We start from the raw sequence: 23891 nt of genomic DNA, 5'->3' as shown, positions 1-23891 counted from the left end.
GCAACGCGCCCGGCGCAGCACGGCGGCCGCCGAGGGACAATCCTGCCGCGTCCGCAGCCTCCGGGGCTCCCGGCACAAGTCCCGCCTCCAGGTCCCACCTAGTCCCCCGGGCAACGCTCATGGGTTTGCGCAACATGTGTGCCCTGGGACTCACTCTGTGTCCGCCCGCGCCCTCCGAGCATGGCTTACCATCTGGTTACCATTTCTGAGTCGTTCTCCAGTGTGGTAGACGCGGCTGCCCAGCAACCCAGGCCCTCGGTCACATGGAACCTGGGCTCGCCTTTGGGTTATTCGACCGCCGCCCAGGCCACCACCAGTTCCGGCACCACCCCGGCCTGGACCTTCCAGCGCGATAGGCTCGGCTCTCACCCCGAAATCAACGTAGGGACCCACCCGCAGATCTGCTTCCTGCGGCCGCGGACAGCGCAGCTGCCGGTGCTCTTCAGGTGCGGCCCAGGTGCCCAGGGCTTTGCTCAGACCTGGAAATCTCTCAGATCCCTGCTCCCCCAGCGGCCCTTGGGACTCCCCCCACCCCCACCCCCCCCCACCCCCGGCTCTCCCAGAGCCCCGAGCCCCTCAGAGCCTGGCACTTCGTGAAACTACAAGAGAGTCTGGATTTCTCGCAGGTGCGAGCCCCCCAGCTCCTTCCCAGTCCAGCTCCTCGCATCCCCGGGAGCCCAAACGCCCTCAGCCCAGACTCCCAGGAGAAGTTGGAATCTCCATCTCCCACCCACATGTCTTCCAAATCTCCCGGGCCCTTCAGTCACCCAAGCTTGACATCACGTGGCGCTAGGGTCCCCAGCGCCCTTTGGGCCAGCCTTGAATTTCCTTAGAGCCTAGCAAGTCCCAGGCCCCCTCAGGCCTCTGACAACCCTGTCCTCAGCCTCTGTTCCCCAGTAGTCCTGGCAAAGCCCCTCAGCTCAGCTCCAGTCCCCACAGACTCCAACTTCCCCTCCTTCCCGTCCATTCCACAACCCTGGCAGCATCCTCTAGGCTCCCACAAAGGCCTTGGGTTGGAAAGCAATTTGGTTCAAAATGACCACTTATTACTTGAAAGGGGATATGTACAGTCACTGCCCCCGCCCCCCCTTTTTAAATTTTCCCAGGAAGTATTGGTAAATTTGGTGCACCACTGAGTGGGTGAAGAGTGTTTTATATTATCTTTAAATATTTTTGGTCTTTCTTTTTTTAAAAAAAATAGGAATTAGGAGACTTTCGTATGTGAGCATCTTTTTGTATGTGAGCCTTTTTCATTTCATGCCTTTGCTGTCAGAAAAATGTAAATGCGGGACTGGGGACATTTGTTTATACTAGTCTGAAAATGTAAAAACATTCATAAAACGATAGTTTGAAATTGGCTGAAAGTAAACTAGAAAAACATTTTTTAATCCTTCAAAATGTTTTAACCTTTAAAAATTGCCCTTTTTGTCCTATCAAAGTAATATACACTTACAGGAAAACCAGACCAGACAAACAAGCAAAATGTATGGCCACATACAACCACCGTGTATATTTTTCCAGATCCATTCATATATATGTACCACAACATAGTGATACATCTTTTAGGGGAAAATTTTGTCACAACAAAGTTCACTCTTGTGTTACCTATCTTCTCCCCCCTCCTCTAATACACCATGGATGTCTGTTTTATTCATGGCTGCATAGTATTTTATTGCATGACCTAATTATGATTTATTCAATTGCTTCCCTATTGTACATTTAGTTTACAAATTTTAGAAAGAAAATTTAGAAACAAAATATGAAGAATTATTTTGAAACAGGCAAAAACACTTAAAGGTACATATTTGCAAAACCATTTCATGGTGCAACCAAATTATCAAAAAGTGAAAACTTGGCATATCCATTTTTGACCAAAATTCTTCATTTTGGCCAAATTTTTATCTCTAGTTTCACCTGGAGCACTTGGCTCCATTCTGTTCCCCTCCCCACCCCACCCGCCTCCCTCCCATCCCATCTTTATTTCTCATCTCAGAGAGTTTTCTCAAACCTTTCTCCACCACAGACTTCCCTCACTTTTCTAGACTTTTTCCAAACCTTCTTCCCTTAGAATTTCCCTATTAACCAGCCTAACCTCCAAACCTCTCTTTTTCCCTGCTTCCCCTGATCCCTCCCCCTTCCAGTCTTTCTTAGACCTAGGCTCTGGAGCAAATGCTCCCCTCCTCACCTCCCTCTGACCCTTATCATACAAATTTTGCTCCTTTCCACTAAGACCCCCACCTTCCATCTCATCCTACATTTTCTCCTTAAGATGGCTGCTTCTGAGGACAGTTCTGAGTCCTGTTCACACTTTTCTTGTGGACTGCTCTGGGCCTTTCTACATCCTTCTCAGGATGGCTTTTCCTTTCAACATCCAGGAAATACCCCTTTAGTGCATTTTCTGCAAGAGGAGTAGCCTAGGCCTACTCCTTTGCTCCTCTGACAATTATGACAGAGTTGTGTCTCTCCTAAGAATATCCTGGAGAAGCCTTAGTCATTCCCCTAGGACCCCAGCAAATCAGTCCCTGTCCTAGCCCTGCCATATGGCCCCAGCCATCTCACCCTGCACCACTTTTCCCTTCCATTTCCAGCTTAATGAATTCCAGTGAAGCAGCAGTGAAAAAATTTTTACCCAAGAGCAACCTACCCCGGGTGATTATTCGTGACAACCTCAGTGCACAACGAGTCTATGAGATGGAGGTAAAGTCATCAAAAGCTTTTGGCTTAGAGGGCATTAGTGGCTTGACCCGTGTTCACTTCACTCTCCCCAGTAGCCTTGGGGGGTGCAGATTACAGATCTCAGAGGTGATAGGGGGCCATCAAGGTGCTTTAAAGCTAGTCCCATTTTACAGAGGAGGCAACTGAGATTCAGGGTTACTGATTTACCCCAGGTGTCCTAGCTATTCTTGGGCTGCGGGAGCTAGGAAGAGGATTCTATGTTTCTTGGCTCTTGTGGCATTTCCCCCCCTCCAATCATGTTATTTCTCTATTTAGGGAATCCATAAGTGGATTCTACTATATCCTGTAGAAAGAAATCTTGGGTCTTAGAGTTTGAAGTGGCATCAACACTATTAGGTCTGTTTTTTCCCTCAGAGATTCCCCCTATTTTCTGGAGGAGAACTGAAGCCCACCCCCTTTTTTTTTTTTGCTTTTAAGTAGGGTTAGACCTGCTTACCCAAAAGCCCACAGAAGAATGGGAGAGAAAACAGTGTTTTCACCACACAGGCTCAATTAATTCATTAAATATATCATTAGGGGCTTTTGGGGATAGGCACTGTGTTGGGCACTAGGAAGAGGCTGGTGAACACAATGGACTATGAGAATGTACTCATTTCTTCAAGCAGAGCAGGCAGCCCAGAGTTGAGTTGCTGCCCCCTTCTTGACTCTACTGACTTCTCTCCAACATTCCAGGCCCAAATCTGGATGGGCCTATGAGATTCTGACATTAAAAAGAGTAGAAGAGGCTCGGGAGATGATGCTAAATCCTCTTAAAGGTCTTAGAGGCCAAAAGAAGAGCAGGGGTCTGGGTGTTTCTCCTTCTGCTAAACTTCAGTGGCACAGTTTAGTGGAAAGAGGGTGGACTTGGCAATGGGCAAGCCAGCTTTGTGTGAGCTTGGGGAATCACATTTCCTGTAGGACTCTTTCTCATTTGTAAACTAGGATCTATTAGGATCCTTTTGGTTGCAGGTGACTCAAACTGAACTTGAACTAGTACAAGTAAATGGAGAACAATGTGTTTACATAATCAAGGATAGGTAGGGCAGGATCACCAATGTTTGGGATGAGAGGAGCCAGGAGCTCCAATACCATTGGATGTATCTTCCATTTTCCCTTTTCATCTCTTTCCTGTGTCTTTTTGCATGTTGGCTGGCTATCCCTGGGGAGCATGGCCCCAGGAAACCTTGGCCTGTAGCCTAGAAAGGAAATGGAGCGTTTCCACTGTTGCTCACATTAGACAATTCCTGGAGAAGGACTCCTATTGGCCCAGGGTGTGTCACTGGTCCATTGTTGCCCTGGTCAGTGTGGCCAGCGGGTATGAGCTATTCTGATTGGCCCAGGATGGATTGGGGGTCAATTCCTATAACCAGTGGGGGAGGGGATGTTATACCTCTGGCAAATGGGTTGAGGATCCCTGAGATACTGTAACTGGAGACTCTCCTGAGGTGCTTTATATGTACCAGAGGGCTGTGCCAAACACCCTCCAAGCCATCCAGAAGTTGTCCTTTTAAAGCTATATCGAGCCCTTATGTATTTTAGATACTCAGTGTCCATTATGTATTATTAACCTACTTACTAGTTCAGGAAATTGAGGCTCAGAGAGATGGAGTAAATTCATTAAGATCATACAGTGCATCATTGTAGAATTGCAAACCTGGGTCTGACTGACCACAGTATGGGACATCTTCCCTTAAGGACAAAGACTATCTTCTCCTTATTTGTAGACCTGGTGACTTGCTAAGGGCCCAGCATGGCAGTCTTCCCCACAGAAAGGAAAAAAGGCACATTAGGAAAAGAGGCAGCTTTGACTAGCCACTGATTTCTCAGGACCTTGACAAGAAAGCAAAGGCCTTGTGTCTTGGGAATAATCTGAGCACACGAAGAGAAATCACCCACCCTCCCTCTTTATCCCTTGTTCCCAAGATCCACTTAGGTTCTTTAACTCCCTTTGTCACATAATCATGGCAACACTGACTGACCTTTATGGAGTTTTCCTTTGCTTATATTGTGCTGGGTTTTGAGACAGCATCCGTTTTTTAGAGTCCCTGGGAGAGTTTGTGAAAATGTCAACCCCAAGATCACCTCCCACCTGGTTCTTATTTCACACGCACAACGCTTCCCCATTCAAATCATTCAAAACCAAAAATCATTCAAAACCCAACCCCAATTTATATGTCACTCTTACAGGAGGCTTTTCTTGATATCTCCCTTCTTTGAACTCTGTACTTTTAGGGATATGGCACTCTGTGCCTCACTTAGAAATATTTGGGCATGTGCCCCACCTTCCTGACTATGTTGTAGTTGTTATGAAGACCTGTGGTTGATTTTTGTTAGTATCCTCTTCACAGCTAGCTCATTGGAATAAGTACATGAGTGAGTAAGATAGAGAATGTGCCTTCCCAGAGCTTCTAGTCTTGTTGGGGACAGGACAGAAATGATATGATAGACGAAATAAGTAGAGTTCAGTGTGATACAGAGGATGTTGCAGACAGTATGTGGTAAGCACTGAATGAATCATAGGGACGGGGTGATAGGATTTGAGGAGGAGGAGGAACAAGATGGTCTTTTCCTCCACCCTCCCCACCCGCACCTCTTTCTGACCAGTTTTCAAATAGAGATGTTGAGGTCAAAATCAGGCCCCTGGGCTGCAGACTGTTGGAGGTACTTTAGGGGTAATCTAGCTCAATGCCCACATTTTACAAATAGGGAAACTGAGGTTCCCTATGAGTCAATATATTTATGGAATATTGGGTCCGTCTGGCACATTTTCCACCCCCATATCAGCAGCATGAGCATTTCTCTTTCTGTGAAGTAGCCTCTTCATCCTAACGTCGCCTCTGTTTTTTGTCAGATAAGAGCTTCAGACAAGACCAAGAGAAAGATGAGCCACTTGTATGACCATCTGAAGAAAAAGTTCATGACCGACCAGCTCAGAAAGCTGGGGTGCTGGAGACGGGAATCCGTGAACATCCAGCAGTACCTGGATAGCATCCAGGTATGCAAGGTCCAGTTCAACCTCCATCCTCACAGGAAAAGCCAGCCACCCTAGTCAAGGCAGAATAATCTGCCCCTGAACCATGATGACACTAGACTACAGGAGGAGGAGACGTAGAAACTAGCCAGCCTACACCATCACAGAACCATAATAAACTAAGATCAGCGGACAGTGGAGCACCAAAACCCTCAGCCACTGTAATATTCCTTCCCCTACCCATCCCATCTGTTCTGGTAAAGGTGATCCTGAAGGTCCCGTAGCTGCCTAACTGGGAGGAGGCTGAATCAAGCTGGTTTCCATGGTTAAGGCAAAGATCGACCTCTGGTACCCATGTGTCTGAAGTGAAATGCTAGGCCAGGTGTCCTGGGACAGTAGTACCTTAGATGGGAAGGATTCAATAGTGTCGCTGCCTAGTGGTAAGGGGGTCAAGGTGGGGCATTGGACAGACCTAGGTTAAGGGCTATATCTGCTATCCCTCAGCTGTGTGACTTTGTAACCTCTCTGAGCCTCTGTTTTCCTATCTGAAAGAGTGGGCTAGAACCTCCAAGAACTGGTGTGAGGATGTGGTGTGTGGTGTGGTTGGCCTGGGGCCTGCTGATGGCTCTTATCATGATGGGTCCCGTTGGCTTCCAGCCTTGCCAGTTCTCACTTCCTGGCCTGCCTGCTGTTCCGACTACACTCTTGACAGTCCTCACATTGTGCCTTTACATGCACAGGCCCCTTATCCAGAACGCTCCTTCAGCCCCCCAGGGCTGTCAGAAAACTCTTCATCTTTCTAAGTTTATCTCAATGCCATTTCCTGCAAAGTGTTTCTGACCTCCTCTGCCTCCTGCCTGACCCTTCTCCCACCCTGCCTTTGTCACATGGGTTTCTTCTCCCCTCTGAACTTGAATTACCCAGAGTGGCTTCATTCTGCCTTATGTGGTAGCTGTTTGGGCATTTGTCCTAACCCCGATTAGATGGTACGGACTTCGAGAGCAGGGACGAAGGATCCTCCAAGATTCAGTCCAGGCTTCTTCTGTGACACTTGACCCACCTGGCCCCAGTGGAAAAGGCCATTCCTTCCTGTGCCCACACCTCTGTCTGCACTGAGTATGTGGTTGGCCATTTCTTGTTTGCTCACTGTCTCCCTAACCAGATTGTGAATGTCTTAATGGCAGGAACCCTGACTTACTCATCTGTAACCACAATGCCTAGTAAATGGAGTAGCCACTTGGTGTTTTTTTGTTTTTTTGCTTTTTTTAATAAATGACCAGTTCCTCTTTGTATTATAGCTTTAGCACAGTGCATAGAGCAAGGGCCTAGGATATATATATTTTTTAAGTTAACCAAGTCCCCTCATTTTCCAGATGAGGAAACTGAGGCCAGAGAGGTGACCTGATATGCCCAAGGTCATGCAGCAAGTTAATGGCAGAGAACTAGAAGCAGGTTTCCTGACTGCCATGGAGTGGTCATTCTGCATCACAACACCTGCTAGGTAAGGACATCAGTACTCTCAGTGGCTTTCGGAAGTCTTCCTGGGGAAGTCCTCCTCACTCGTCCTCATCCTGTCCTCACCATGCCCTCTCCAGTCTTGCTGCCTGGCAGCAGACCTTCCTCTAGGCTGAATCTCCAGGAATCCCCAGCCCAGGTAGCCTGCAGATGGAGGGGGAGGGGGAGATGTTCATCATGTTTTTCTTTTCCTCCTTTATGGTCTTCCTTTGAGAACTGGAGTGTGCTGCTTTTCAGTAGGGGTAAAAGCAGTCTTTTCCCAGACTCTTATTTGTTTCCTTGGCTGATCACAACTGATTAGAATAATTGATTTTCAATATTTAAATTTTATTTTAATATTTTCAATGTTTAAATTTTATCATACAAGCAATATGACCACATTTGCCAAAGACCTCTTCTGTTAGATCAACCACTGTTAGCGCTTTGGTGTCTTTCCTAAATTTGGTGTATTTGTTTCCTTTCCACAAATATTTTCCCTTGACCATCAGCTGATGTACCAGGAAAGGGGAAAGGCTCTGGGGATCCTGGAGTCTTTACAGGACACACAGAGAAGCCCCAGCCCCTCTTTCTCCAAACTGTGCCCGGGGTTTCCCTGCTTCCTGGATCTCATTTAATGCATTCTCTCTGAGCCTTACCCCAGTCTAGCCTCCAGCCACATGCACCCTTCTCCCCTGGATGGCTGGCCTTGGCTGAGGGTCTTTGCATCCTCTTGCTGTGGCTGGAAGGATTGGGGGATCCTTGGGAGTGGAGCAGGTGGTGGAGCTGAGATGTCAACCTAATGAGTCATGTTATAGGTCACTACTTCACCTCTGATTGTGTGGACTTAGTCTTCCCATTTTCACATTAAAAACCAGGGAATGTTGTGGCACCTCGGTGGCTCAGTCGGTTGGACGTCCAATTTCGGCTCAGGTCATGATCTCACAGTTTGTGGGTTGGAGCCCCTTGTTGGGCTCTGTGGTGACAGCTCGGAGCCTGGAGCCTGCTTTGGATTCTGTGTCTACCTTTCTCTCTGACCCTCCCCCACTCATGCTTTGTCTCTCTCTATCTCTCAAAAATAAATAAATGTTAAAAAAAAAATTAAAAAGGGGTGCCTGGGTGGCTCAGTTAAGCGTTCTACTTTGGCTTAGGTGATGATCTCGAGGTCCGTGAGTTTGAGCCCTGCATTGGGCTCTCTGCTGACAGCTCAGAGCCTGGAGCCTGCTTCAGATTCTGTGTCTCCCTCTGTCTCTGCCCTTCTCCCATTTGCACTCTGTCTCCCTCTCTCTCAGAAATAAATAAACATTAAAAAATTTTTTTTTAATTAAAAAAAAACGGGATGTTGCATTTAAGCAGGGAACAAGACGTGGTAGAATTCTGGAGACTCCACTTAATTGTTGGGTGGAAAAAGAAGTTTAAAGAGAAGAAAAATCAGCAAGGAAAGAATGGAGGGGTGTTGGATGGGATGATATTGTTCAAGAAATAGAATCTTGAAGTTAAGGAGGTTTAGAGATTCTTTAGTTCAGTGGATACACATACATGCATGCACACGTGTGAAACTATTAGTTCAAATGAAATTTTGCCTGGAAGCCCATTATGGTAATCAAGACTTTTGCCATATTAACATTTATTTAGCACTCATGTGCCAGGCACAAGGCTCAGCTCTTTTCAAAAATGAGTCATTGAATCCTCCCAATGACAAAGTAGGTAATTTTATTAGCCCCATTTTATAGGTGAGAAGGCTCAGAGAGTAAGAATCCTGTCTAAGGTTGGGCACCTAATAAGTGACAAAAGCTACCCTAAGCCTGTCTCACTCTGAAGACCATCTCCTAACCACCATGTGTTAAGTTCCCCATCTTTATTACTCTAGTTGAAAGTGGAGGGCCTGGGACCTAGAGCCTTCTGGAGCATGATTTCACAGATGGTGTTGCAGGAGCCTCAGCTGTAATAGCAGCTGGACTAAAGCCCAGGTCTGCCTTCTGCCAGGTGGCTAAGAAGACCTTGTCAGTGATCCTGGGATGGATAGTCTGTTTAAAGAGAGTTAGGCTGGGCTAGGGAGATAGAGATGAGCGAGATGAAGTAGGGCACAGGAGTCCCACCTACTGCCCACTAGCTGTGAAGACATGTTCCCAGTTTCACCCTCAGGAAATCTCTGTGGGATATCTTTTGTGTCTGAGGAGCTATGCTGAGGGCAGGGCACAGATGAATATAATCTCTCTGAAAGGGATCGAGTCTGTTTCAGCACACCTTTAATTCTTGCTGAAAATACATTTCATTCCCTCCTCCTCTATCACCACATGCATGTCACTACTTTAGAGTACTTGGAAAAAATTCCCAGTGTATAAAATGTACTGGGTGCACAGTGGACCTTGTTTTCCTTCCAGAATTTCTCCATGACCTGGAACAAAAGGAGGGAGCTTCTATTTACTGAGCACCTGTTTCATGCAAGGCATTTCATATTTTACCTCATTCAATCCTCACAATAGTTGTCAGGTATGATGCCCATTTCACAGGTGAGAAAACCAAGGCACAGAGAGGCTAAGGAACTTGCTCAGAGTCAGTAGGTTTGATCCAGCCCATGAAATGCATAGGGCACACTCTTTCCATACCATCCAGTCACTCTGGTGATCCTTAGCCTCACTGTCAGCACCGAACCCAATTCCAGCCATTGTTGGCTGCAGAAATTGCTCTGTGAGGGATACCCATGTTGTGGGCCTATTCATGGCCTTGGCCCCTGACTTTCTTCCTGGCTACTGCTGTTGGCCACGGTGGTCAGTGACATGGCGGGGTGGAAGTCTTAAATGAAGACTCAATCCCCTCATGGCGGGTCCCAGCTCCAGGCTGTCAGACAGGGGCAGTGGCTTTGGAACCCCAGCAGGGGAATGTGGGCTGCCAAGGGGCTAGACAGCTAGAATTATAGCCACAGCTTTTCAGGGAGCAGGGGGAGGCAGCTGGCTGCTACAGCTACAGCTCAGAGTGAACCCAGAATTCTTACATATCCACCCCAGTAGTCCGTCTGTCCGTCCATCCATCCATCCATCCATCCATCCATTCCTCCATCCATCCATCCATCCATCCACTCAACTATCCATGTGGCCCTTCAGCACATAATCAGAACACAAAGGTGGAAGAACTCATTTTCTTGTTTGCTATGATGCCTCTCAGTTTTCCTGATCAGTGGGGAGAAGTGGGGTGGCCTGCCGGCTGGGAGTGCTTCTGCCTGGCTTCACTCTGACCTTGGGTGGGCAAGTCACCTCTCCACTCTGGGAGTTTGTGGGGCTCAAAAAACCTTAGGGCTGCCTGGTGCGGGTCACTTCTCTTATTTTACTGGTGGGTAAGTGAGGCAGGGAGAGGGGAACTGATTTGTCAAGGTTAAGTAAGGAATTCATGGTGGATTTAGGACTGGATTGCAGGATGCTGCCACTCATTTGTAAAGTGGGAGTGGGGATCCTGGCTCTCCTAGCCTCCTGGGATTGTAGGGAGGACCCCACAAGGTAAGTGGTGGGAAAGTGCCTTGAGAAGTGAGGTTACTAGGCCAGAATGTCCCAGAGGAGCAACCAAGGCCCAGGCTACTGGGCCAGGACAGATCCCACAGTGACCACAAGGGGTCAGCAGACAGTTGTGAGCTCAGTCAGGATCTGCTGGAAGGCAGGAGCTTGTGTGCTGGGGTCAGGGAGGGAGGCCAAGTCATTCAATTCCTGGGGACCCATAGCACAGAGAGGTGGGGACCTATCCCAGTCCAGCCCCTTGTTGAATTGAGAAGTGTTACTTTGGGTATTGTAGTACAGAGCCTGGTCCAGCTGATGACTGGAATTCTGCCCAGCTGTGAGGGCTGAGGAGGCAGAGCTAGAAGCAGGCCTGGGGCTCCCTACCTTCTCAAGTAAACTTTCTCTGGGCTTTAGCTTTCCCACCTGCAACCTGGTGGCTGATACCTGCACTTCCTTCCAGTTCTCAGCTCCTGAGATGTGGCAAAGGGCTTTGCACACATAATGCCCCATAAATAACTGCATTTGAATGGATGGGAGAAACTCCTGCTCTTAGCTAATCCAGGTTTATCCCAAATGATAATTCAGGCTGAACTTTGCTTTACTAATGTTATTTATCACTTGGCAGAATAATTCCTAATGAGATTACTTTAGCCACTCTGCTCATCTGGGAGCATTTTAAAGGTTCTGTCACCAAGTCACTGTCATTCAAGTGCACATGCCCTCCTGCCCTCCATCATTCACATTAGATCTCTCAGCTGCTGGCTGGCTCAAATCCTTTGCCCTCATGGAGGTTACATTTGAATAGTCCCTAGTGGGGGAAAATGAATCAGATGAAAATCCTGGCTGTTGGTGGCTGGTACCTCCTTTGGGTTCTACAGGAAGAACTATTGGGGCTGCGCTTGCCCTGTTCAACCCTTTAGCCACTGGAAATGCTGCCCACAAGCCTTGAGGATTCATGTGTCCTCACTCTTCACTGCCACAGTGAGGTTTCATTCATCTGATGTACATGGGCTCTGTAGTTGCATGACTCTGAGTCGGAATCTCAGCTCTATCTCTCAGGAGAAAGCTATTTTACCCTCCCCCCCCCCCCCCATTTGGAGCTTTAGTTCCTCATCTGATAATGGGAATAATTGTGGTATCTACATTATAGGCTTGTTCTTAGAACTCAGTGAGCTAATGCTCACATCAGGAACATGATATGAGGCCTGGCACCTCATGGGGTAAATATGAAGAGGATTGTGGTGGCGATTGTTGAGATGTACTTGGAGTTGACATGTAAACCTCAAGAGGCAGCCTGGTGCGGGGTGCCTAGGTGCCTCAGTTGGTTAAGCTCAGGTCATGATCTCATCGTTTGTGGGATCGAGCCCCGTGTCAGGCAGCATGTTGACGGTGAGGAGCCTGCTTGGGATTCTCTCCCTTTCTCTCTGCCCCTCCCCTGCTTGTGCACATGCTTTCTCTCTTTCTCTCTCTCTCAAAATAAATAAATAAATAAATTTTTTTATTTTTAAGAGACAGCCAGAGAAAAAAAGAGGAGAGTGAGCCCCCCAATTTGCTCTGAGACCCTGGGCAACATACATCCCATCTCTGGGTCTTGATGGACTTCTCTCTTCCCTGAATTCTAGTTAATTGCTCAGGAGGAAGAGGATGGACTGAGATACATCTATAACCCATTCAGGGCCTCAGAGCCTCTGTAAGTCAATGACTACCTGGGGGAACCTGGTCATGGAGCAGTGGTCAGTCACTGGGGGACCCCAACCAAGCCTTCCTCTGGTGGTTCTATGGGGCCAAGTACACAGGCTCTGCAGGATGAAGTGGTCACAGGGGAAAAAACAGTTCCTTAGCTTCATTCCAAATGTAAATTAGAGGACCAGGAGCACCTCATCCTGTGGAACCTAGCTTTCCAAGCTTATTTCCTGTGTTTCTTCCCATGAGCCAAACCTCATGAATTCTCTTCTCCAAAGAGGCCTCTTGATTTTCTACCTGGAACCTTTGATCCTACTGTTTACTCTGCTAGGAATACAGCCCTCCCACCTCTCCACTTGATATTCAGCCCAGACCCTTCAGGGCCTGACTCCTGGTCCACCTTCATGAAGCCTGCCCTGAGGTTAGCTCTCCTTCCTGGACCTAGACCCACCCCATCTGTCTCTCATACCTGGTGTTGTCATTGTCTACCATCCTCCCTTTGTTCTCTAATGGGACTGGGAGGTCCCACTAGGCAGGGGTTGGACAAATAGGCAAAAGGGAGACTTGGCTACCCCTTTGTGAAATTTGTGTCATGCACCACCATTTTTTCTGGAGCTCCCAAGTCATTTCCAAGAGGTTTTCTATTTTCTTTTTCCTTCTACCGCTTCAGAGATTCTGCATACCCTAGCACTGAGGATTCTTTGACTACCCAGAAAGGTTTTCAAACACAACCTAGGATTTCTATCACTCTAAGCAGAGGGCAAAACAGAGGTTGCTAACCAATAGTCCTCTCAGGGCTGACAGTGGGGATATCGAGTTTGATCAACACCATGTTTTCCGTGCTGTGAAAGTTAAGCACTTTGAGTGGGATATCCAAGTTCTGATTAGCAACAGCCCCAACCACCACCATTGGCCAAGTGCGTTTACCTCCCTGGCCCCTGAAGACATGTGAGTTTGTGATCACCCCTAAGTGCCAGAACATAGGTTGCTTTAAAATATTTAACTAGTTTCTACAACTTTAAACTTACACTTTATACAAAATTGAAATGTACAGGGTACATAATGAAATGAGAACTTCCCACTTCCTCCTCTCTGGGACAACCAAGTTAACAGTTTCTATGCATCTTTCCAGAAATGTTCTAAGATCACAGGTCCTTAAGATGAAGTTCATGGTCTTCATAAACTATATGTAAAATTTTAGATGTAAATGCTGATTTATAGATTCTGTAGGTTTCATCAAAATCTTATAAGAGTCCACAATCCCTCCCCCCCCCCCCCCCCCCACACACACACACACATTAAGAACCACTGACTTTGAGACTTCTAGTTCAGGAGGCACCAGTAGCACCCATGTTGGGCTCCCATCTTTCTTGAGACTCCAGTGAAATAGAAATATAGTAAATTCTAAAAGTACTAAACACTCAACAGCCAAGAGAACTAGAAAGAAGACTTTATTTAACAGGTATTCATTGAAGTCATATTATATGAAGAGTCTTCTTCTAGGCCTTGATGGTAGAGCAGTGAAATAAATCTGATAAAAATTTCTGACATCCTGGAGCTTATATTCTAATAAGAGGAGACATAAATAAACCAAAGAAATCATTTAGAAGGTGACAAATTCTGTCGGAGATAAAGAAAACAGTTAAGGGGGCTTGGTAAGGCCATGTTGGGGCATTTCAGTTTTAAAGATGGATAACTGATGAATGAGAAATTTCAACAGGTGCTTGGAATGTGGAAGAGGATGAGAGCTCTTGATGAATGTATCAGGTGGAAGTAGCAGTCGAGAATATTCTCTTAGCCAACTAAAGAGGAGACAGGAGTCAGTTGGCTTGAAAAAATCCATGGAGGCTTTGGGCTCAAAGTCAACAGGTTATGGAAGAAGGGAGGAGGGAGAAAAGGGAACTAAAATAGGACATTTTATTCCTTAAGCTAGTTAGTAATCTCATGGGTGTCACTTGTACTGTTATTTGTATGCCCTACACATAGTTTATAATATTGTTTTGTATCTACTCAGTATATAATAAACTCATACACAACCTGGGGTGGATGGGAATGGAGGGGGGGTTGGATAACCGCTCCAACCTACTGTCCTACCCTTCTCTATACTCAAGTTTCCAAAGTGCAGGTAACATTTCTCCCAGGTAGAAAACAGTATGGCTCTTCTCTAAAGAAATTGAATTAAATATCTGAGGTCAGGGGCTCCTGGTTGGCTCAGTCGGTTAAGCATCCAACTTTTAATTTCGGCTTAGGTCATGATCTCCCAGTCCATGGGATTGAACCCCACATCTGGCTCTGCACTGACAGTGTGGAGCCTGCTTAGGATTCTCTCTCTCAACATACACACACACACACACACACACACACACACACACACTGACTGCTCATATTTGCTCTCAAAAAAAATGATAAAATATGAAAAAAAATTTTTTTTACTAGTCACCTAGAGCTTGCAGTGTGGATGTTGGCACCACAGAATAGAGGCCTCCTGACTCTGCTATCTGTGATTCTCCCTCACACAGGGCTTCCAGCCAGGTATTCTCATTTAGCAAAAGGGCCAGAGGTACAACAGACCTAATTGTGTAATAGCAGAAGAAACCCATACCAACTCATTTTACGAGGTACTCACTAATGGCCATACAGCCAGAAAGTGGTTAACCTGGGATTTGAACAGAGGCCTTCCTTCCAAACTTGTGCTCTTAGCTACCTGCCGTCCTGCCTCCCTCTCAGCTCATGCATATCCTTTCCTGGGGAAAATGAGGCACAAACTACTGTCAACATCTGTGCCTACAAGCCTATAGGAGAATCTGTCTGGATTTTGAACAAAGACCAATGGGAACTGAAAGGCCTAGTTCTTATCCAGTTAGCAATGTGACCTTGAGCTGACCTCAGGGGTAAGTGGTGGCTGTGGCCAGCTCTGTTGCATGAGGTTGGATCAGCTATCCCAGGGTCTTTCAGCTCACAAGGGCCTTCACTGACTGTCACTCTTAGGATTTTCCTGTTCCTAAGGTCCTCAGGGACAGTCAGGGAAGGCTTCTTTTGGGGGTGGGAGGCAGGTGTCTGGAATCTCTATTCTGGCACAGGTGGACAGGCTTTGTGGATAGAAAACCTTCTGTTTGAATCTTGGCTTCCCTTTTGCCCATGGTGTGACTGGGGGCAGGCCTTTAGCTCTGTGAACCTCAATTTCCTATTATGTAAACATAGGGGAACTTACAGAGTTGTTGGAAAGGTAGGAGGTGAGTTCTGTAAAAGGCCCAACATTTGTAAAACAAAAGCAGTTTCGTGGTAATTTTCAAACCTACACAAAAACAGAGAAAACAATATAATGTATGCCTGTGTACTCATCACCCAACTTCAACACTGTCAACATCTGGCCATTCTTTTTTCATCTGCTCCCCACCCACCTCATTCTTTTTAAAGCTGTATTATTATTATTTTTTGTAATTTTTTAAATGTTTATTTATCTTTGAGAGAGAGACGCACAGAGAGAGAGAGACAGAGTGCAAGCAGGGGAGGGGCAGAAAGAGAGGGAGACACAGAATCCGAAGTAGGCTCCAGGCTCCAAGCTGTCAGCACAGAACCCATCATGGGGCTCGAACTCACGGACTATGAGATCATGACCTAAGGGAAGTTGGGATGCTTAATTGGCTGAGCCAATCAGGTGCCCCTAAAACTGTATTATTTTAAATTAAATCCAAATATCATATAATTTCACTCATAAATACATCAGAATGTATCTCTACAGATAAATCCTTTTAAAAAATCACAATACCATTATAACACATATAGCAAAATTAACAATTTCTTAATATTTCTTAAAACCCACTCTTTGTTCAATATTACCCGACTGTTCCGGAAATATATTTTTTACAGTTGGTTTGTTTGAATCAAGACCCAAACAAGGTTCACATACTGCATCTGGTTGATATGTCTCTTAAGTCTTTAAAATTGATAACATTTTCCTTTTTCCATCATTTTTCCTAGGCCATGTATTTATTGAATAGGTCATTTGAATATAGATTTTCTTATTTTATGGTTTTAATTTGCATTTCCTTGATGATGAGTGATGTTGAGCATTTTTTTTCATGTGTCTGTTGGCCATCTGGATGTCTTCTTTGGAAAAGTGTCTATTCATGTCTTTTTCCCATTTCTTCACTAGATTATTTGGTTTTTGGGTGTTGAGTTTGATAAGTTCTTCATAGATTTTGGATACTAACCCTTTATCTGATATGTCATTTGCAAATATCTTCTCCCATTCCATCGGTTGCCCTTTAGTTTTGCTGATTAGATTTTCCTATTTTATGAATTTGACTGATTGACTCCTTGGGTCATTTAGCATGTTCCTCTGTCCTCTGCATTTCTTTTGTATTGATCAAGCCAGAAGCTTGATTAGTTTCAGGTTTAGAGGTTTCTTTTGGAGGGAAAAGGAGGGAGAAGTAAAAATACTTCATAGGTGGTGCTATGAGTTTCCTACTGGGTCATATCCAGAAGCACATAATATCCTGTGGTTTCACTTTCAGTGATGTGAGATTCATCTGTAGATTCAGCTGACAACAGCCTGATCAGTCTTTATGAAGCTGCCCATATACCCCATCACTAGGAAGCTTTGATGATCATTGCCTGGATCCATTATTTCATTTGGGGTTGCCAAAAGATGATGTTTTCTTCTAAATTTTATTTTATTTTTTAAACATTTATTTTTGAGAGACAGAGCGTGAACAGAGGAGGGCCAGAGAGAGACACAGAATCCAAAGCAGGCTCCAGGCTGTGAGCTGTCAGCATAGAGCCCAACGTGGGGCTCGAACCCATGAACCATGAGATCATGACCTGAGCTGAAGTCGGACACTTAACCGATTGAGCCACCTAGGCGCCACTAATTTTATTATTCCTTCTGTATTCATTAGCTAATACGTCTGTAAAGATTTTTCCCTCATAAACTCTTTGGTCACTATGAGATAGGGTTTGTATAAGAAAGGAAGGATACAGACTTAATTCTTTCTCTTTATTTTCAGTTTTCAGAAAAATGAATTGGTCCTGGTCACCAAAAGCAACCTATAAGTTTTTGTTTTTGTTTTTGTTTTTTTTTGTAACTTTAGGAACTTGTGGGGCTAACTTCTGGATCTTTATATATTTGGTGTTTTGACCCATTGTAATCATTATTCTTTTGGATGCTCAAGTTGTCCTGTCTTTGGCCTGTGGGAGTCCCTTTAAAGATGGCATCTGAGTCCTTTTGACACACAGCGGTCTTGACTAGCCTCTTTACTTTCTGGCATGACAAAATATCTCAGGCAGGCTCATCTCGCATATTTCCTGCCCCAGACTTGGAGACAGCCATTTCTCCATTAGGTGGAATCTGGCACTTTAAATGTAAAAAAAATCTCCCAGGAGACCCCAGTGCCCAGGAGGCCCACTTTCTCTACGATATAGGGTATTCCTGATTGTATGGTGCCCATCTAGCTTAGCTCCCTGTTTTATCTCCTTTCCAGCTTTTTCAAATATGCTGAGCTCTTTGTCATTTCCCAGACAAGGTCTTCTCTCCTGATTTGGGACTTTGTGCACACTGATTCCTTTGTCTTAAATGCCCTTCCACTTCCTGCCCCTCTGACTCAGTGCAAGCCTTGACCTTTCTTTTTTTAAAAAAAATTTAATGTTTATTCATTTTTGAGAGACAGAGGGCGAGTGGGGGAGGAGCAGAGAGGGAGACACAGAATCTGAAGCAGGCTCCAGGCTCTGAGCTGTCAGCATAGAACCCGATATGGGGCTCGAACCCATGAACAGTGAGATCATGACTTGAGCCAAAGTCAGATGCTTAACCGACTGAGCCACCCAGGCGCCCCACCCCCCAAACCTTGCCCTTTCTGTGACACCTTCTTCACTCACTCTGGCAGGTGACTTAGATCCTATCATCCATTTATTGAAGTAGTCAAAACAGATCATTAAACTTTTAATAGTTGGCTTCCTTCCTTGGGGTTGCAAACACATCTGGCACATACATAGCAGGCACTGAGCTTTTCCTATCGTTGTGGCTATTTTCCAAGCTTATTAACCTTGGTCTCATCTCTTCCTGCTCTGGCTTCTGTTTAATACATTTCACAGAGCACCCTCTAGTTAAATAGCTAGAAAATACTTACTAAACACCTACTATGCCAAATGTGCTTTACAGACATGATTTTATTACTCTCAGCCAGTGAGGTAGGGATTATTATCCTCATTTTACAGATGAGCAAGAGGAAGCTAAGTGAGGTGGCTGAAGTTCCCATAGCTAGGTAGTGGCTGGGCTGGGTTTTCTGTAGTGGATCTGACGCACAAAGCCCAAGATTTCCCTCCACATCACTGTCCATCAAAGTGTGGTCAATGATCCACCCACTTCAGAAACCCCTGGGGAGTTCATTAAAATGCACACTCTTGGATTCCATCCCAGATCTACTGACTCAGAATCCCAGGGAGATGGGGATGGAAAACTGAATTTCTAATAAGCTTCCTTGGGATGAGCTGAAACAATTATTATTTTTTGAATATGTGAAACACACACAGTTAAAACATTCAAAAGGTTCAAAGGATATAAATGAAAAAAGCAAACAGGGGAGGGGCAGCTCCATTCCCCAATTGCCCAGTTCTCAGAGGCAACCATTTTTCCTTGACTCCACACACTGAAGTTTGAGGGCCATCTTTGTATTTAGCCGATACATCAAGAGAAGCAGGTGTCTGCACTCCAGAGCCCACAAAAATCTGCAGGTAAGATCACCGTTCAAGGGCCGGTCCCAGAGTCACCAGCAAAGATGGCAAGGAGTTCTGTTTGGGCAGTGCCTACACAACCCATTTCTAGGACTTTCCAACTTGCTCTGCTCAGTCTATCACTTCATGCAGGAGGATGGTCCCTGCACAGGCAGTCTTATCACAAGCAAAGATCAAGAAAGAACTGGGCAAAGGGAAGGTAAGACACATTAGGATGAACAGAGGGGAGCCTGCACAGAGGTCTAGAGATGGAAGGGTCTGGGTAGGAGTTCCAAATCTAACATTTCCATTTGTATTTCCCATTATTTGTGGTAGCCATGAACCTTTCCCTTTAATATCAGTATTATTGGGGCACTTGGGTGGCTCAGTCCATTAAGCATCTGACTTTGGCTCAGGTCATGATCTCACAGTTTGTGAGTTCTAGCCCCACACTGGGCTCTGTGCTGACAGTTCTGAGCTTGGAGCCTGCTTCAGATTCTGTGTCTCCCTCTCTCTCTCTCTCTCTGCCCCTCCCTTGCTTGCACTCTGTCTCTCTCTTTCTCAAACATAAACATTAAAAATTAAAAAAAAATCAGTATTATTTAGGGGCGCCTGGGTGGTTCATTCAGTTAAGCATCCAACTCAGGTCATGATCTTACCATTGGTGAGGTCAGGCTCCGCTAACAGTGCAGAGCCTGCTTGGATTCTCTCTCTCCCTCTCTCTGCCCCACCCCCACCAAAAATTAATAAAATTTATTATTTTATTACTAGATTAATTAAATAGATTAATATTATACAATATATAATATAATAATATATGTAATATTAATACTAATACTTAATAGATTGAGAGCACGCCCCCGTGTGCTCTCTCAAAAATTAATAAACATTAAAAAATCAGTGATATTTAACTTTTCTGGTATCACAGACTCCTTTAGGAATCTCATGAAAACCGTGGTCCATCTCCCTAGAAAAACGCACAGATACATAAAACTCTGCAGCCTATGGCAGAAGCTTCACAGCCAGCCAGCCAAGATTACCCAGGATATCCAGGAGGTCCAAGTTAAGAACTCTGCTTTTAGATGTTCCTTTATATATATACTTAAAACGCTCAGTTTACAAAAACTCTCTATTCTTTAGAGAGCCTGAACTATGTCGCCACTTGCAGCGAAGTGCCCTGCTGGCCTTGAACTAGAGGCCAGCTTGCTCAGGAGGTGGAGGCGGCCGTGGCTTCGGCCATTGAGACAGATCGTCGGCTAGTCGGGGGGCGGGGAGGGTGGTGGTGGTGGTAAGGACCCACAGATAGGTAATGGCTCCCGTTGGGGGCGGTGGGTGTCCTCCTCAGCTTTTAGCATCATCCGGCTGGGTCCCGGTGCTTCGGGCGCATTTCACGGTTTTTGAGCACGGCACCACCTGCTCTCCGCACCGCCCCACCCCCGCTTTCCTGGGTTTTGGGGAGCGAACCCACCCCTGACAGGGAACGCCGGCGCTGGGCGCGGCAGGCAGAGCTGCGCTGGAAGCCGGCGGGCTCCGCATTCATCATTGTTCCCCCAGCGCCTGGCACGGGTTGGGGCGCAGGCAGGGATGGTGGCCTGAAGCGCGCGGTCCCTTCCGCGTCGCCCGTCGCCAAGCTCTAGCGCCACAGGTGTTTCCAGAGAGCCTTCCCAGGGCCAAACCTGAGCCAGGCGCTGGCGACGCGAGAGAAGGACAAGGGTCCAAGTCTGGCCCGCTGAGCGCGGGGAGGACAACAGTCAGCTGGCGCAGGCAGCGCGGGGCGCACGGGGCCGCGAGGGGACCTGCGCGTGCCCCCGCCCCGTGCCGCGCGCTCGTGACGGCGCCCCCGGCCCCGCCCCCGGCCTCCGCCTCCCGCTTCCCCCTCCCCGCGACGCGGCCGCGCTCCGGTCGGCGGGCTCTATGGGGAAAGCGGCCGCTCTGTGCCGAGGCGGCGGCTGTGGCGGCCGCTCCCGCGGACTCTCGTCGCTGTTCACGGTTGTCCCCTGCCTGTCCTGCCACACGGCGGCGCCGAGCATGAGCGCTTCCACGCCTGGCCCCGGGCCGGAGCCCAAGCCCCAGCCCAAGCCTCAGCCCCAGCCAGTGCCGAAGCCTGAGCGGCACCCTGTGTCACAACAGGTGTCGGAGCCAGTTTCTGAGCCGGTGCCAAGACTGGAGCCTGCGTCTGAGAAGACGTCCGACCCAAGGCCAGAGTCCAGACCGGGAACGGAACTGCTGCTGGGATTGGGGCGGGGGTCAGGGCCCTGGCAAGAGTTGGGCTCAAGTGTAGGGGCTGGACCCTTTCCCAAGACCTCGCCAGAGCAGTTACCGGCACTCGGGCCAGTAGCCGGGAGCGTGCCCTGGACCAAACCCGAGCCCGGGTCGCTGCCGGCGTCAAAGCCGCTACCCCTTGGGCGGCCTGGACAGGCGAGGACGCCTCTTGGGGTTCCAGTGTCAGGGACTGGCACGACCTCCACTGCACCCATGGCTTTACTGCCTCTGGACAGCTTCAAGGGCTGGCTGCTCAAGTGGACCAATTACCTGAAAGGCTACCAGCGGCGCTGGTTCGTGCTCAGCAACGGCCTGCTGTCTTACTACAGGTAGGAATGTGCCAAGTTGGGGCATCTGACGTTGGAGGGTGGTGATGCTACAGTGATGGTGACAGAGGGCGTCTAGGGTTGGAGGACACTGCCACTAGCCTAGGGATGTTTGGGAACAAGCCCCTAGCAGGAGAAATAATATCTCTGGCCAACCTCTAAAGGCTGGGGGCCCTGACCTCTAATGGGGGAGCTCCCTGCCCCTCACCTCCACCTCCTCTGACAGGACCTCTGACAAGCTTGGGTTAAAGGAGTGAGTGGGGACATGGAGGGAGAGAGTGTTCTGGGGCCTCCAGGCCCCTCTGGTCTTGGTAACTGTGGAACCTCAGGCAGCCAATCAGAGTCAGTTCCCCCAAAGTCTTTGATTCTGGTTCAGGAGCTAAGATCATTGTGTTAAGGACTGAGGGGGACAGTCACCTTGTTCAGTCCTTGGGACCCACTATGGGAAGGACTGTTTGTTCCCCCCTTAGTTGGTCATTTAGTTTATTTCCCACTTTTCCTGACACCCCTGGTTGCCAGGCCTTGGGAGGGGCACAGCAGACTCACAGATGCGTCAGATACAGTGTCTGCATTTTAAGGGCCCATCTTAGCGTTCTGTGGAGAACCAGAAGTGTCCTGCTGGGTTTCAAGCAGCATGGGTTTCAAAATTGAAGTCGGGTAGTGAGATAGCTAACACTGCCCACTGAAATGGTTGAAAGGGGGAAAGATACTGAAGGCTTTCTCTCCTTTCTTACTGGCTATTGCCTTAGTGTATTTCCTGGGGATGGTTAGTTTCAACATCGAGGTCTTAGATCACTCTATGCCATTGGTCCTCAAACCTGAGCCAGCAGCAGAATTCCCAGAAGGGCCACAAAGTACTTGCCCCTCTGCTGTGTTTCTGAGGCAGTGAGTCTAGGAGGACCTGAGATTTGGCATTTCTCCCAAGTTCCCAGATGCGGCTGCTCTGGACCACGGTCTGAGAAGAACTGCTCCATTGTCATTGCAAACATGAGGGCCCTGCCTTGCTGTTTGCTGAAACTCAGGTCACCTTGGTCACTTCACTTGGCCAAGCAGTATGCCTTCAGGTCACTCACTATAGGATTTATATGACCTTCTCCAGCTTTCTTGGGACACAGCTTCTAGAGGATGTTTCAGTCTATGATGCCCCTGAGAATTCAAGAGCTCCACTGGACTTAAGTGATGGCTCCCACTCCAAAATGGGGATCACTGTTGTTAATTCCTGAAAAGGGAGAAAGCTGACACTTTTCATGTGCTTTTCTCATGTGATGTCTTGGTGCCCCTAAGCTCACTCAGCTGTGCCATCCGGATCACACAGAACAGTGTTCTTAGAGTTAGGCAACCAAATGAAAAGAGACCCTTTTCCAAATGGTGTTTTATCCCACTTACCATTCTCTGTCAGGTGTATAAACACTTCACCAAGACATGCAATGATAGGGATCATCAGTGATTTGCTATAAATATGTCATTGTTAGCTATAGACTGCACTGTTTTACGTTACATTCACATCGTCCTCACCACCACACTGTTGTACAAATGAGGGGTTCTGAGGTTTGACAGGAGGATGTAGCTTGTCAGGAGTCACTGGCCCAATAGGCAATGGAGAGAGATTCTGACCTGGGCCTTTAGTACTCCATGGTCTGTGCCTGTCCCAGATGTGTGTCCGGATGCCCACGCATCTCTGAGTTAGCATTGTTGAATCATCTGTATTTACCAGGTATTACTAACCTATAGGGATCAAGGTAATGTTTATGAATATGGGGTCCCCCAGTTCTAGTGGAAGTAAAACCTGATTGCATTCACTTTTGTTTTATTCTAGTTGAAAGGGCAAAGATGTCCCATTTTCTTTTCTTAAAAATAACTGTGTGTAGACAGTTGGCATTTCAAGGTTATCTTAAATGTGCAGATTCTTTGGGTAACAAGAAAAATTCTTATTGCTTGCTGATAAGGTTGTGGGGACAGATACTGGTTTGTGGGGTGGAGGGGGAGGGAACAAGTTTCTTGTGTGTGTCCTTGCATAGGCTGGCTCTGTAGTTTTGCTTTTGGACATTTCTAGACTCCAAGATGGGCAGAATTGTTATTTGACTTGTCTGGGTGGAGTGAATGATTCCTGACATTTGTACAGCCCTGTGCCATCATTTAGTCCCATGTGAGCCTTTCCATGAATATGTCCTCATTCCCATTTTATAGGAAGAGAAACTGAAGCCAAATGACCAAACTTCAGTGGCTTACCCAGAGGTGCCCACT

At 47.1% G+C, this 23891-nt stretch overlaps 2 protein-coding genes and 1 long non-coding RNA gene across 8 annotated transcripts in view; 2 read left to right on the top strand and 1 right to left on the bottom strand.

Annotated features, from left to right (window-relative positions):
• The first annotated feature begins 58 nt into the window (after positions 1-58).
• CD3H5orf52 (chromosome D3 C5orf52 homolog) lies at positions 59-7075 on the top strand. 2 transcript variants are annotated; one of them, XR_006195165.1, is made up of 4 exons: positions 59-446; positions 2589-2697; positions 5567-5907; positions 7060-7075. XR_006195165.1 is itself a non-coding variant. In XM_042910207.1 (3 exons), exons 1-3 carry the CDS (start codon positions 181-183, stop codon positions 5762-5764), a joined length of 573 nt encoding a protein of 190 aa, XP_042766141.1. In that variant the 5' UTR covers positions 59-180; the 3' UTR covers positions 5765-6955. The 2 variants fall into 2 exon arrangements, 1 of the variants encoding a protein (XP_042766141.1); XM_042910207.1 differs by lacking the exon at positions 7060-7075 and having other exon boundaries at positions 5567-6955.
• A 62-nt stretch (positions 7076-7137) lies between these two features.
• Positions 7138-23891, top strand: part of OSBP2 (oxysterol binding protein 2) — a 191678-nt gene continuing 174924 nt past the window's right edge. For 2 of the 3 annotated variants that reach the window (XM_042910202.1, XM_042910201.1), the window contains exon 1: positions 20939-21650. In XM_042910202.1, coding sequence (XP_042766136.1) covers positions 20974-21650 — 677 coding nt within the window. In that variant the 5' untranslated portion in view covers positions 20939-20973. Of the gene's footprint in view, positions 7188-20938; positions 21651-23891 lie in introns of those variants that run through there. The other variant, XM_042910204.1, reaches the window with a different exon arrangement.
• On the bottom strand, positions 13783-21941 carry LOC122203412. Of its 3 annotated transcripts, XR_006195168.1 has the most exons (4): positions 21856-21912; positions 21592-21773; positions 15560-15643; positions 13783-13914 (listed from the first exon to the last, which is right to left on the bottom strand). It is a non-coding gene; the product is annotated as an uncharacterized LOC122203412 (long non-coding RNA). The 3 variants fall into 3 exon arrangements; XR_006195167.1 differs by having other exon boundaries at positions 21592-21941; XR_006195166.1 differs by lacking the exons at positions 21592-21773; positions 21856-21912 and adding an exon at positions 20528-20836.

Source organism: Panthera leo, chromosome D3, assembly GCF_018350215.1.
Source record: "Panthera leo isolate Ple1 chromosome D3, P.leo_Ple1_pat1.1, whole genome shotgun sequence".
NCBI lineage: Eukaryota > Metazoa > Chordata > Mammalia > Carnivora > Felidae > Panthera > Panthera leo.
The sequence above is the reverse complement of the archived record's forward strand: the minus strand, read 5'-3'. Positions and strand labels throughout refer to the sequence as shown.